This window comes from Pholcus phalangioides, unplaced genomic scaffold (genome assembly GCF_987345545.1).
Source record: "Pholcus phalangioides strain wild (caught in Gottingen) unplaced genomic scaffold, Ppha-v1.0 ptg000011l_1, whole genome shotgun sequence".
Taxonomy (NCBI): domain Eukaryota; kingdom Metazoa; phylum Arthropoda; class Arachnida; order Araneae; family Pholcidae; genus Pholcus; species Pholcus phalangioides.
Genome location: NW_028301604.1, coordinates 53,152,046 through 53,166,055, shown reverse-complemented (window position 1 = coordinate 53,166,055; position 14,010 = coordinate 53,152,046). Strand labels below are relative to the sequence as shown.

At 35.4% G+C, this 14,010-nt stretch overlaps 1 protein-coding gene across 2 annotated transcripts in view; it reads right to left on the bottom strand.

Annotated features, from left to right (window-relative positions):
- Nucleotides 1-3,621: 3,621 nt before the first annotated feature.
- Nucleotides 3,622-14,010, bottom strand: part of Mgat2 (alpha-1,6-mannosyl-glycoprotein 2-beta-N-acetylglucosaminyltransferase) — a 114,879-nt gene continuing 104,490 nt past the window's right edge. Inside the window, exon 10 of one of the 2 annotated variants that reach the window (XM_089239671.1) lies at nucleotides 3,622-8,383. In XM_089239671.1, coding sequence (XP_089095797.1) covers nucleotides 8,155-8,383 — 229 coding nt within the window. In that variant the 3' untranslated portion in view covers nucleotides 3,622-8,154. The remainder of the gene's footprint in view (nucleotides 8,384-14,010) is intronic. The other variant, XM_089239672.1, reaches the window with a different exon arrangement.

Genomic DNA, 14,010 nt, shown 5'->3' with positions numbered 1-14,010 from the left:
TTAGATTTTTCAAGTTTTATAACAGGTATTTTATCAAAATTTTACAGTGTAATACCGGCCTAAGACCAAAACCTAAATACAAGGTCGCGTGGAACATGTACAGTGAAGAATCGACGAATTGATTCTGCGCTGTAATATTTAAATTGGTGTCACGACGAATTGACACGGCGGCAAACTTGTACAGCTACGAATTGGAGCTGCGACGAATTTGTATCACGATGAATTGGAGCTGCGACAAACTTGTACCGCGACAAGTTGAGTGCGACAAATTGACCGGCTACGGACCTGCATCCGCAATACACACATTTCTGAAATAAAATGTATTTAATGCTCATTTTTAATTTCGGCAATGCTTGCTAAATGCTCAGTAATGATTGTCAAATGACTGCACATTTTAAAAATGCTACTCGGTTAATTGACAGTTTAATATCACGTAATGCAGTAGACCAGTATCTTAGGAATGGTGTTTTTTGAAAAGAAAATGAACATACTGCCACCACCAGTCTCTAAAATCACGTTTTCCAAAACGTAAGCAACGCGAAGCTCGTTCCATGAAATAAGAGAATAATAAAGTATAACATTGCAATTAAAATATTGTGTATATGTAAAAGGCACTATGTCCATTTTCGTGTATATTGAGATAACGCTATTATTGCTGTATTTTCATTACACCATACAGGGTGTACTGTTAATGGACCGACAAACTCAGATGGTTGTTATTAGGCATCAAGAGAAATAAAAATTGTAATTGAGCATGGTGTCGTAAACCACGCTGAGACGGTGAAAAACGCGAAAAACGCATGCAGGCCCTAAGTCCAGAGGAGACGAAAAGTGAATGTCAGTTGATCGCTGAATGCGTTCGTGGGTTTGCTCACCATATCTGACGTAAGCAGAGTCGCGAAACGCATGCGCTGGGGTACGATCACGCGCTGCGGATGGCGTAAATTAACGCTATTACGGTAGTAATCACGTGTAGCAGTTAGTTGTCTGTTTCAATGAGTACCGTGATGGCTGACTACACGAACGAGGAATACGCTGATATGCATCTGATTTGCGGTCGAGCAAATGGCAATGGGCGCTTAGCACAGCGGATGTATCCCACTCTTTTTCTGCAATCACTTTTTTTTTAGTGTCAGCACAAATATTTGACGAAAAAAACTACCATATGAAAAAAAGATTGTGAACAACTAGAGCCATCTTCTGATAACTTTTGGAATTATAAACTACATTTTAATTCGATTTGCAGCAAAAAATTCCTATTTTTTGTGGAGTTATGAATTTTTGAAAAAGGTGGGATAAAGGGATTCCTACCGCCTTCAAAGGGTTAATGACCAATATATAATATCCAGGTTCCAGACCCCCGAAATTGTTTCCTTCCAAAAACGCTCGCCCACTCTGGGTCCTGCGTCCAGAGATCGTGAATGAACTGCATTCCAATATGTGCACTCCCTCGCCACACCCGCGTTGACACGTGTAAGGTGTGTTGACGTCACCGTGCTCCAGTCCAGCTCATTACCTCCTAGAGATAGGGGTTGTGAAGTTATTAAAATAAAAAAATTAACTTCTCATACAGTTCCAGTTAGCCCCAAAATCCAATTAGAAAGTTGTTGCCCTGTCTTTGCCGATACCAACGAAAAATATTCTACATTTCAAAGTGCAATATTCACCGAGATATTTGAATTTATAAAATGGAGGAAAGTTGGGATAAAACAGTTCTATGAACATTTTCGTTGACTTGTAGGCACGTGCTAATGTAAAACAGTCGCGTCGTATAATCCAAATTTTTTCATTCTTTCCCCTCATAGAAACATTTTTTTCCAATCTTGTAGTTGGTTTCTCTTGTACAAAAGATTTATTATGGTCAATCTGAAGGTTTTTCCCCATATAGATTGATCAAATGAGACCCTAAAATCTAGAGGACTTATCAAGATGTGAGTATTTTTTAAGTTGAAAATTACTCCTATAAATAATTTCTGTCAAAAGCTACATAGAGACTTTTTACTGTAAAAAAAGCTGAATTCCACAAGGAAGAAATTTCAAAAAATGATTAAGAAATAGCATGAACACTGATGAATAGAAGCTTTGTCTCAAACTTTTCTTAGCACAAAATTTACAAGATAAACTCTCCAATCTTTCAGTACAGCATAATGATTAGTGGTTTTTAACAAGATACACAGAAGTGGTACCAGTAATTTTGTGTAGATACATAATGGCGTTGATCAGCAAGAAACATGTATTTTCCTCAATAAAAATGTCAGAGTTTAAGTGATTAAGTACTTCACACAAATCCCAATTTTTCCATAAAGAAATTTTGTTTTGCAAGTGAAAGAAAACTTATCATGAATAATAATCAATCTGCTATTTGGTAATGACTGTTTTTTATTCTATAACAACACTGATTAACTCTATAATGCCCAGATCGCCCGAAGTCGGCCGAGTAGGTTAATGCCCATAACCGCCTCAAGTCGGCCCAGCTAGGGGGTATGGGTATGTTTTGGTGGGCTTTTGTCACCAACGGGGAAGAAGATGAAAGCTCTTGTCAGAGGCGGGACCGGAAATACAACTGCAACGCCTTATCAATGGGATTTTAAAAGCTGGTGTACTAGAATGTTCCTTGAGAATGGACCAAGGGTACTCAATGCATTTTACAAAGAGATAATACTGTGAGGAAAGGGGTGTTTTCACTATATATATATATATATATATATATATATATATAGACAAATTATCTCCCGAAAATCCATTGAAATGAAAGGGTGAACGTCAATGCAAAGGGCGGCATGAATAGAAACTCATGGAGAAAGGGTGGGGAGAGGGAGAGTGGCCGAAATTTGGACGAGTCCACTTCGAACACAAAAAACTTGGTATTTTCATGACCCTCCCAGGTTTTCTATCTGGGCGTTAAAGAGTTAAAGCTTTAACTATTATTTTTGCATTTCAAATTTTTTAATTATTATCTATTTAGTAGTTTTTCAGAAACAATTAAATTACTTCCTTGAATTCTTAAACTTTATTTCCTAAAAGATAATAGAGTCTAGTGTTAAATAAAAAAAAAACATGCTTTTTGCTAAACAATGAGCTCTTATAAATTTCATACCTTTCAGGCTGTAATGGCGTGTCCTTGGCTTATTTAAAGCAGACGTTTTGTCCACTACTACAGTGGACATCTTCAATGCTGTTTTTTACAAGCAAAGAGATGAACCGTTGTCCACTGATGCTTTTGCTGGAGAAGTGGAAGAATCAACCTCATCGATGTTGATGGATTAAAAGCCACAACTTCCCATTAACATTGACACGTCACTTGCTCAATGTCACAACAACGAGGTTGATCCTTCTGCATCTCCAGCAAAAGCGTTAGTGGAAAACAGTCATCCAAGGAGGTTGTTTCGTATCCTCGCTTGTCAAAACAGTACTGAAAATGTCCACCTTATTAGTGAGAAGAAGAATTTCTTCCAATTAGAATTTCACCTTATTGGATGAAACGTCTGCTTCAAAGAAGCCTAGAACACAGAATAGCCCGAAAAAGGTATGAAATTTATTATTAACTACGGCCCGTGTGAAAAAGGCTCCCTTCTTTTTTTCAATAAGCTCTACCTCTGAAGCTACATAATTCTAGGCATACCAACTCTCAATAAAATTTTAATGTTTTGCTCAGAATATACAAAATTCAGTTTGCTAATATCATGACAGTCTCATGACATGCAAATGAGAAACAACAATATATATTTCCTCTATATATTCTTTTGAAACAGTTATTACAAAAACATTATGATAGACACACATTGTTCAGAGACATATATTTTTAGGTAGTAAAAACAATAGTTGAATTACATACATCAAATTCACAAAAAGTTACCATATACTATAAACTTAAAGTGAAAATGAAAAAAAATCTTTGGCAAAGCAACTTATGAAAAATTCAGCACTCCTGCTGAAGAAAGATCAAACTTACAAAGTTTAATTCCCAGCAAAGACTAAAAAAAAAAATAAATAAATAAATAAAATAGGGTTACAGAATGAACAATATAACATTCAGACACCAGAAGTCTTGAATTCTGCTGAATAACACTGACATTAATTAGCTCCTTTACTGGTATGTTAAGCAATGGGAAACAGATGCTAGAGAGCTAGCTATTGATATCTGAAAAAAAAAACTCCATTTATGAACTCATGAACTCATCATGACAAGCACCGTGGGAAGTATCAAACACACTAGATCACTTTAAAACTGTAAAAAATAGTTTTAACATACAAAAGAAAGAAAAAAAAAATCGAACTTTGAAAACAAAATATATATATGTATTCGAGGGACTACAAACTTTTTTTCCCCATTTTTTGACTATCACAATTTCATAACATTTTCGTATTTAACTTCATATATTAACTGATATATAATCAGTAGTTTCACCTTTCAACAACACCTTTAAACAGCTGGATGTAACTCTACAGTTTTTAAAACCATTTTCAAGAATTTAACCAAATAGTTTAGTTGTGAGTTACTGATCTCTTTATCATGATAGTGCAATATATCTACAGTGATAAAAATATTTTAAAAAATATAAAAATATAAGCAATTTCATTTTTTGTTGCCAAGAACCATTTAAGATTTTAAAATTAAATAAAACTTAAAAATTTAATAAACTTAAATTTTCAAAATAAAAATTCACATCCAGCAGACAATAAAAAATACTAAAAGCTGCAAGAACAAATGGTACAACTACAAAAATCATTATTTTCTGTCAACACATCCTACTAATAGAAAATAATGTTCTTTATCATCCTGCAGCACTGGTGTTTAAGTAATTTGTCAATAACCACCATTTAGACTACCAATCCCAGTATTATATCAGAGCAATCAATCAATAGGAATAAAAGATTCTTTAGTTGTGCCATTATTGTGGTCTATATGAAGGCTCATCCATAAAAAAACATAATTTATTGTAATGCTAAGCTACAGCTTTTACGTGAATGTTAGCTAAAAGACACAAAAATAATACCTTACATATGCCTAATAAATAATACCTAAATAAATTTATAGTTTCACATATATTTTTTCTTATGGTAATTTTATGCATACATAGGGGTATATTGTACCAAGTTTTGCAGTTCAATGCTCGAATAACCGAAGCAATCATTTCAGCTTAAAAAAAACCATTTTAACAATGATTTTTAAATTGAGACAAATTTATGATAATGATTCTAACAAAAGGCACAAATTATAACAAGACCACTGTTTATTTTTAAAAGCCTGAATATATGAGCCTTTCAAAGGCCCTCATTGTGGTTGAAAATTTGCTTTAAATTAAGATGTACTTAAAAATTAAAAAAAAAACAACAAAAAACAATCAAATTTTAATAATGCGGAAATGTTAACCAATTAGGATAAGAAATGAGCAAAATTCAGTTTATATATTTTTCTCTTATCATCATGGTTATAATTCTGAAAATTAGCCACAGACTTGGACTTATTGGTGGGTGGTTACATGGAACCTTGCACTGTGACCAGTAACGTATTGTACTACCCCCAAAAAACTAAAAGTCCTTACTAGAGACATGTAACTGAATCAAAGTTCAACAAATATCTAACAGAAATGACTTGAAGCTCCCAAGGTTCAATTAAAAGACAAGTCCTCAAGCCTATGTAAAGAGTTCATTTCACATTCACAAAGAAACCACACACGAGGCTATTTAAAGGAGTTTGTGTCACAGAGGCTCGGGAACTTTTGAGTTCTCTTGGGCCTAATTTATTTATTAATAGATTACAAGACGATGAAGGGATTACAGATCTCAGTCCAACCTCACCTGACGGGAATTTCAAACTTGTTCTTCAGCTGCAGAAAGTTGCCGAGTGTGGAATCAAATGCCAGATTTTCAAAACAAGGAAAAGGAAATGTGTTTAAATTAGCTATAAAAGTATCTAATTTGAATACATTTCTCTTTTCCCTTCTCTTCAGGGTTTATGAGGGGGGGGGGAAAGGTAAAATAAGATGAGGGTGTGCATATGAAATAATCTTTTTTCTCCACTGGGTTGCAATATAGTGCTAGTGTTGTTGCTAAAAGAAATAGGATATTTTTACCATTACAGCTGAAATTCGTCTGCATAAGTGGTGTTAAAAGTCTTGTACATGTGTAATTAATAAAAACAGTCAATAATTTTGAGACTTCTGTTTGACAAGGAACCCTGGATCCAATCCATTAAGACTTCACTGGCCACTCACACTGGGATTGTAGAATCAAAAATTGACCTTATGGACCACACTACTGGTCCCACAGAAGACTAACAAAATCCCATCTGTAAGGAGTATATAGCCAATGTTCTCCCTAGAATTTTTCTGGGACCAAGCTGTAGGAAGAAACAACCAGGAGAGTGCAGTATTATAACATTTATAGAAAGTCATATATTAAAAATACATAACAAGGAAATCACGGCCAGTGGTTCACTCAGTGAAACTGCTCCAAGGAGAACAGTGGGTATAGCTATTGTTGGTGTACATATTTACTATTTCTCCTGTGCTACATTGGCTAATACATCAGGCCTACATTCATACTGCACTAACTTTTCACAAACTGATTCTGATATTTGAGAACAAAGGTAATTACAGATTTCTGTGGACTGTAAATAATGAATTTACAGCCAATAAAAAAAGTCAAGATATTATTTTAAATTTTCTACACTGCAAAAAATTTAGTAAAATCATATTTTATAGAAATTATCTAAATTCTTACCACAATGATGAGGAAGATATTAACCAAAATTAATGAAATTTTGCACATTTCAAACTGTCATCACAGGTAAACATTGACATTATTACAATTTGATTCGTGAAATTTTGTTCTTTTTTCAAAGTCTCAAGTGAATCATGTTTCAGATTTTCAACAGCGTTGAAAGGAAAAAAAATTATGAGAGATTTTTATCAAATTTTGCACAGTTCTCTTTGGCATAACAGGTCACCTTTTTCATGGTATTAGATTGCAGTCACCACAATTTCAATTTTTTTGACCTACCCTATTGCTCTCTCAGTTTTGTTTTTCTTCACTGAGTTTTAAATGTGTTCATTGGAAATATTTTTCAGGTGACCTCAAAGTCAGGAGTCACAAAGTTTACGGAGGACAAGATGAAATGTTTATGTTGATGAACCATTATAATTTTTATTGTAGTAATTATATTGTTCTTTAAACAGCTGACTTAGACACTTACAATTTTTTACCTTTATTTAAAATTTTCATTACACTAACATGAGTCTTTGACACTTGTTACACTTTTCTCACACAAACATTTCTCTAACCAACAGTTCTCATACACAAAATGTTCAATATATGAACTGCACTTATATAAACCCTGTACCTTAGATTATCATTAATGTTCTATTCCGATGAACACTAACTTAACCACTGTATGTATGATTATGTGCTTTGCTTCCATCAGTGTTTGACAGGATAATCCCAAGTCATTATCAAATTTTTTACTCATAATACAACTATGAATAAGGAAAAAAGTCTGGAATGCTGCTAAAATGTCTTGTGCATTATCTGTATTATAATCAATTAAAAACATAATAACCATGTGCAATATTAAAAATAAAAAAAATCCTGAAACCTTTTGCATTCATGTTAGTAACAAATAATGTACCAACAAAGATGTTTTTTTTATCATTAAAAAATTTTATCTGTAGTAAACTCAGTTTTGGCAACATGACTTTTTAGAGAATCACTGATATAAACACAACAACCATGTGCACAAAATGTGCTCAACAATATAACACAGCAGTACAGAAGCTACTGCATGAACAATATGAGTGCATTTACCTTATTATGGAAGAGATAAATCACCATACAAATTTCAAAGGAACAAGGCGGAAAACCCTTGTAATTACACTATCCACAATCAATACCATCAATTAAAATATTTTTATAAATTTATTTTCTTCATCTTTGTGACAACTCTTTATAGATATATAAAACTATTCATTTGTTACCAAAATAAATTCTGCCATACGGTTTGGAACTATTGAAAAAATCTCAACACTTGTGACATTCATTTTTGAAATTGAAAAACGATAATGCCAGGAGAGATATAAAATTTAAGTTGTTGAATAGTGAATTTTGTTATTACATCAGTATGCGTGTATATCAAATTCAAAGCACACATGCATATTAAACAGGCAACAAATCTGTAATATTTTTCACTTGACTGAGACACAAAATATGATCACGTATATCACCCCATCCACCATTTCCCTTTGGAGTCTTGAAAGGTTTTCTGTAACTCTGATGAACAGATAAATGAGGAGGAAATAGGTAAGAACCTGATGCATTTAAGATACGCATTACTTTGTGAACCACTCTGTCACCTTTACAGTCTTTTCCTTTATGGTGAACACCACTGTATAGAATAAGTCAAAAAAATCATTTAAGATACTGAAGAAATTTTAATACAATCATAAAAATTTGTGTGTGTGAGAGATTAGTATTTTTTTACAAAATACAATAAAACCTCTGTATAACCTCACCTCTGGGGATCAAACAAAGGCGACTTTATAAGCGGGGTGACTTAATAACAAGTATGATTTCACAAGTGAATGCATGTTCTGGTAATATACACACATATAAGAAAATTCACTACCAAAATTTGTTTTGTGCACAGAAATAGCATGTTAGTGTAGAATGCAAGATTCATTGAAAGACTGGTTATTTGTGGAGATGAAGATTAAATGACCGCGGGGTCTCTCGAGAGAGACTGGGGTTTGAGTCCCCATGGGGGCAGTGATGAATTTTCTTCCTTGTAATCTTCATCTCCACAAATAACCAGTCTTTCAAAGAATCTTGTATTAACAAGTGGAGAGGACATTTCTATATGCATAGTGTAGAATGTATGAAAAAATAAATTTTTTTAAACTTTTTAAAATAACAAAGTAGTAAACAATTTGTCTTGAAATGGTTGTGATAGTCAATCCCACTCATAACGTTCCCATTTAAAATGTTTTCCCACTTGATACAACTTAGTTTCGTGATCCCAATTCTAAATAATTTTCATTAAGATTTCCCATTTATAAAGCATTTTACCCACTTATGTTTTTTATGATGGTTTTTCGAAAAATGTAAGCAGGATCCATTTATTTCATGTGAAAAAATATAAAGAAATATATATTCATAAATGTTTACAACTTATGTTGCACAGCGCTATTTAAAAGAAATCTGTTATGCACATGATTGCTTCTCTGCAGGCTTTACACTACAAACCAATTTTTCTAATTGTCCTATAAATCATAGGTGTATATGAACTATTATCAAGCATATAGAATATATAAGCTCCAAGATTGAAATATTCTATCTGCTTCCATAGCTTAGATGGTAGAGCATTCGTCCAGCACGCAAGAGACAGGGGTTCAAGTCCCAGTGGGGGCAGTGATGAAATTTTCTTCCTTGTAATCTTCATCTCCACAAATAACCAGTCTTTCAATGAATCTTGTAATATCATCATCATGACCCAGCAATCATCATTCTGTGGTGTTCGGTCAGAACATAACTCCAAAATCGCATTTTTGAGATATAAGAATTTTCATTGTCATTTAAAAATCAAAAATAAAGCATACACACAAATACAAATAAACAAATAAAAATATCATACATCAGCACTTTGTTTAGCCATACGCAAATATTTGTGCATTTATCTCACTTCTAACCAGTTATAATTAGGAAGGCTTACTTAGATCAAAAAGCCATTTTTTTGGAGATATCATGTTCTGACCGAACACCACAGCATTGAGCCCCTCCAGACTTTCAAGTCAATTCCGCCTATGCTATAAATTGTGTTCAAAGATGCTCTAGGAATGCCACATTGTTTTCAATAAGTAGCTTTAGACAAATTTGAATTTACAAAATCTTTTATCATTTTCTCTCTTTCCTTGAAGGACAATTTTTTCTACGTGATGGATATGTTGTGTATGATTTTTTTTACAATGGGACATTTGAGCTCACCACTTGTCTTGCTTATCCAGTTTAAACTGGATTTTTATTTTGAAAGCCAATCAGGCACCATCTACCTGCTCAGACAGACAGTGGCCTATACCTTCCAGCAAATTGGGTATGAACCACTTCCAAGAAAATGAAATGAATGGAAGTAGAAGAATCCCCCTTCACCCAATAAAAAATTAAATGTCTTCCCTTCGCATGAGTCATGCGTATGGAAGAGAACAGAACATTAATACATGTACTTCGAGAGGACTCACAAGGTTACTTTGTAAGTGGTTTTTTAATTTGGGCAAGACGTTAAATGCGGGAAAGTTCATTGCCTTAGATTGGCAAAAACTGATGTTATAGCAGGGTTCATACAAAATTTTCAAAATGAAAAGTAAGGACTTTTTAAGGACTTTTTAAGGAGTTTCAAGCAGTTTTTAAGGAGTCATGGCAAACTTCATAACTTACAAGTTTTACAGCAGAAAAAGGGGCACATATGCAAATTTATTTTGAATTTGCAAACATATTTTCCCTCCTCTCAAAAATATGGATGTAGAAGTGGTTCAAAAATTACAAGTTTTGATTTAGAGAGAGAGAGTTGCGGTAGTATATAGTATTAAAATGATTTAAAGAAATCGGAAGTGATGTACTGAGTTTACAATAAATTTTGTTTTTATCTTGCTTGAGCTGTGGTCACTTCTGCCAGAGAGAGATACAACGCCACAACAGGCAAAAGCCCAACGAGATGGCTGAGAAAAAGATGCCCATAAAAATCTCCACCCTCCCCCCGGAAATCACTCTCAAAAAATCTGGGAATGTGCCGCGGGCCGCTCAATTGAAGTAAGAATTCGCCACGAGCCACTTAATTCATCTGTAAGTGTACCGGCGCCACTTGAGGCAGGCCACATTTAGGCCATGTGTTGAGCACATATATGCTTTAAAATAAGGGGCTGTTCAAGTATTACGCCAGCAAATTTTCAGCAATTTTTGACTCACCCCTCTTGTCAGAAAAAGTCAGCAAAACTCTCACCCTCCCCCTGTCACCGCTCTGCCCCCTTCTTCCTAACGCTTATTGGTAAAATCTGAATCTGAATTGGGGGCTTTCCCCCAGATGATCAAAAATTTATTTTTTTAATCCACAAAATATTTTTTAAAAGAATTGTAAAAATATTTTTTACAATTTCAAAACAAAATATCTTTTATTATAATCAATTTTTGTTAATTTCAATGCTATTTGAAGGCTAAGAACCCGAAATTGCTCAAGAAATTCATTGCGACCCTACCTCTCTAAGCCCTTGGTAACCCTTGACCCGCGGTAAACATTCGGCCTGTGCGGCCCAAATGTGGTCTGTCCCTAAATCTATTTTTGTAACAATGAACAAGTGACACATTTACAGATCGCTTAAGTGACTCGTGGCACAATTCCAGACCATTTAAGCGATCTGTGGCACATTAAGCGATCCCTTGAGTGACATATGACAAAGTTTTAGAGCATTGGTCCTGCCACCAGTGCAGTTCTACATCACTCAAGTTATCCGCGGCACATTCCCAGATTACTTAAGTGATCTGCGGCATAATCACGGATCACTTATATGACGCACGGCACAGCTCCAGAGCATTTGGATCCGCTAAGAATTTGAAGATCAATAGAGTGGCTCTGTAGGGGACTCAATAGGGAGAATGTTAGTTCAGGTGCCCACAAACTGGTGAAAAGTTTTACTCGTTTTTCGCGCACCGAGTAAGACGCCATTAAGAATATTTCATATTTTTTATAAAGGGTGGTTGATGATGGAAGAATCATCCAACCCCACCCCCCCCCCATGTCATCAAGTCAGCAAATCGAAAATCCCCCATCCATGCTGACGTAATACTTGAATGACCCCTAACATAAAGATATCCAAAAGTTATTTTCTGAAGGTTAAAAAAAGTGGGTTCAGCTATAGCGGCTGATCGGCTCGTCCTCCCCCCCCCCCTCCTGTAAAACCAGACGTGGCTCGGGCTGTCACTTTTAAAAGCCGGGTTTTACTAGCAGGTTTTCTATGCCGCGCGCAACGTGAATCACCCAGCGCAACATGCCGTCTATTCATCAATATGAAAAGCAGTACGACTGTTTTCCTACAGCACGCAATACGGCTCACGACAGCGCTTTACGTCAGGCGTGATTGGCAGACTGTTTCTGGAGGAGTTAAGCGTCATGTGCCGCGCGTTTCAGCGATCTTCCCTTCATTTTCGTGTTGTGTCTCTTCCCATTAAACCGGAGCATGCAGCCGATAGAGTACATGCCGCCAGGGTCATATACTATGTAGCCATCCTGAGCCGATGCGCCACGCTTGGAAAACGAAAATGCGTAACGTCATTATGTAACTCATTTCTGCCGACACGAAATGATCCAGTTAGGTTCACGCGGCGCAAAAAGCCTACTCCTAGGAAAATCTTCAAAAAGGCTTCAGGGATGAACGCTCGTTACGGGATCCCAGGAGAGATAAACACATTGTCTCTCTCATGGAATCTCTTGTGTGTGGATAGAGCCTGTTCTGCCTTTTTATTTACGGCAACCAATCTGTGAAACAGATTCGCTTTCCCCACTGGACCAGTTTTTAGCACTTTAAGGCGTGGCGGCGAAAAGATACGCTTTGCGTCGTCCCTCACTCCAGTGGAACTGAAATTTTTTTTCCTTTCTTCTTTTTCAGTAGCGAGTTGTAATGTGAATAAAACACATAAAACACGTCTAAAAAACTCCGGAAAGCAGTGACAATTTTGCAGTTTCTCGGAATTTTCATAGTGAGATATTGGCTGTACGCAAATGGGAAGGAGGGATAAAATAGGAATAGTAGGAGAGAATTGCGGGATGAAAAAAAAAAGGCAATTGCGGCAAAAGTAGGAAAAATAGGAAAGCTGCGAGGTCTGCACTCAGTATACTGCGTAATATAGGAGGTTCGAGACATCGTTTCGCCGCATAAGTAAAAACTTAAAAAAACTTTCTCACCACTGGGCATGGGGGAATTTTCAGCTACTGGTTCAGCGAAGTGATGTCGTTCTACGGACGATCGATTTCCAACGCTGACCAGTTTGCGACATAGGCAGGAAAACATGTCAAAACTAGCGATTCGGTAAAAAATCATATTTTTAGAAGCAAAAGCGTATAATCGTATTAATTTACTAAATACGACAAAATCGTAACAGTTGGCAGGTATGCACAACCATTGGATGTTCCAATCCCATCCCCTGCTTTCACATTTCCTATTACAAAGGGAGAGAGCGTTTTTTTTTCTCTTTTCTTCCTCTTTATATTCAGGGGAAGCTTCCTCTTATTTTTCTAGGCAATGCTATTCATCACCATGGGGAATGCCTATTCTAAGAAAGATCATCCCTTCAGAGAAAAAAAAAGGACTTTTTCAGGCGCGGCTGCAAAAAGTAAGGAGTTATAAGTGCCCTTCCAGAGGGAAATGAAAAGTTAGGAGTTTGTAAGGATGTGCGAACCCTGTATAGGTGGAGTGATGTAAAAACCATTGACGTTATATCGAAGTCTTACTGTATTAAAAAAAAACAAAGAACTTTTCTAGAAAACAAAACCAGAATTTTACAGAATTTTTTTTTCAACTAATGTAATTAAAGTATTAATTATACTTTTTAAACTGATAAGATCTATCGATACACATATACGATTAACAATGCAGTGAATGCAAGCCTAATCGTGTTTATGATTCAAAAGAATTAAATATACAAATAATTTTATTTTCAAAAAGTGATAAATGAGCATTTTTACGAAAATGAGCCAAACTATATTTTGTCGATAGAAGGCACTGCACGAAAGCAAGGCACTTGAAATAAGCAAATCAGAGTAGTATAAAATGTAGGCTGCATGATTAACAACTTATTTCTAAATTTCCGGTTGCTGGCACTTACATAATGTTGTCATTGTGATGTTGACAATGGTAAAGTTGATTTATCTCAGCCACGAATTGCTGGCTGAGGCTATATGAATGTTTCGGACACAGAAGAGGTTGAAGAAAGGTTAAGGTCCAATCTTTCCTGTCAGACTTTTGTGCACTG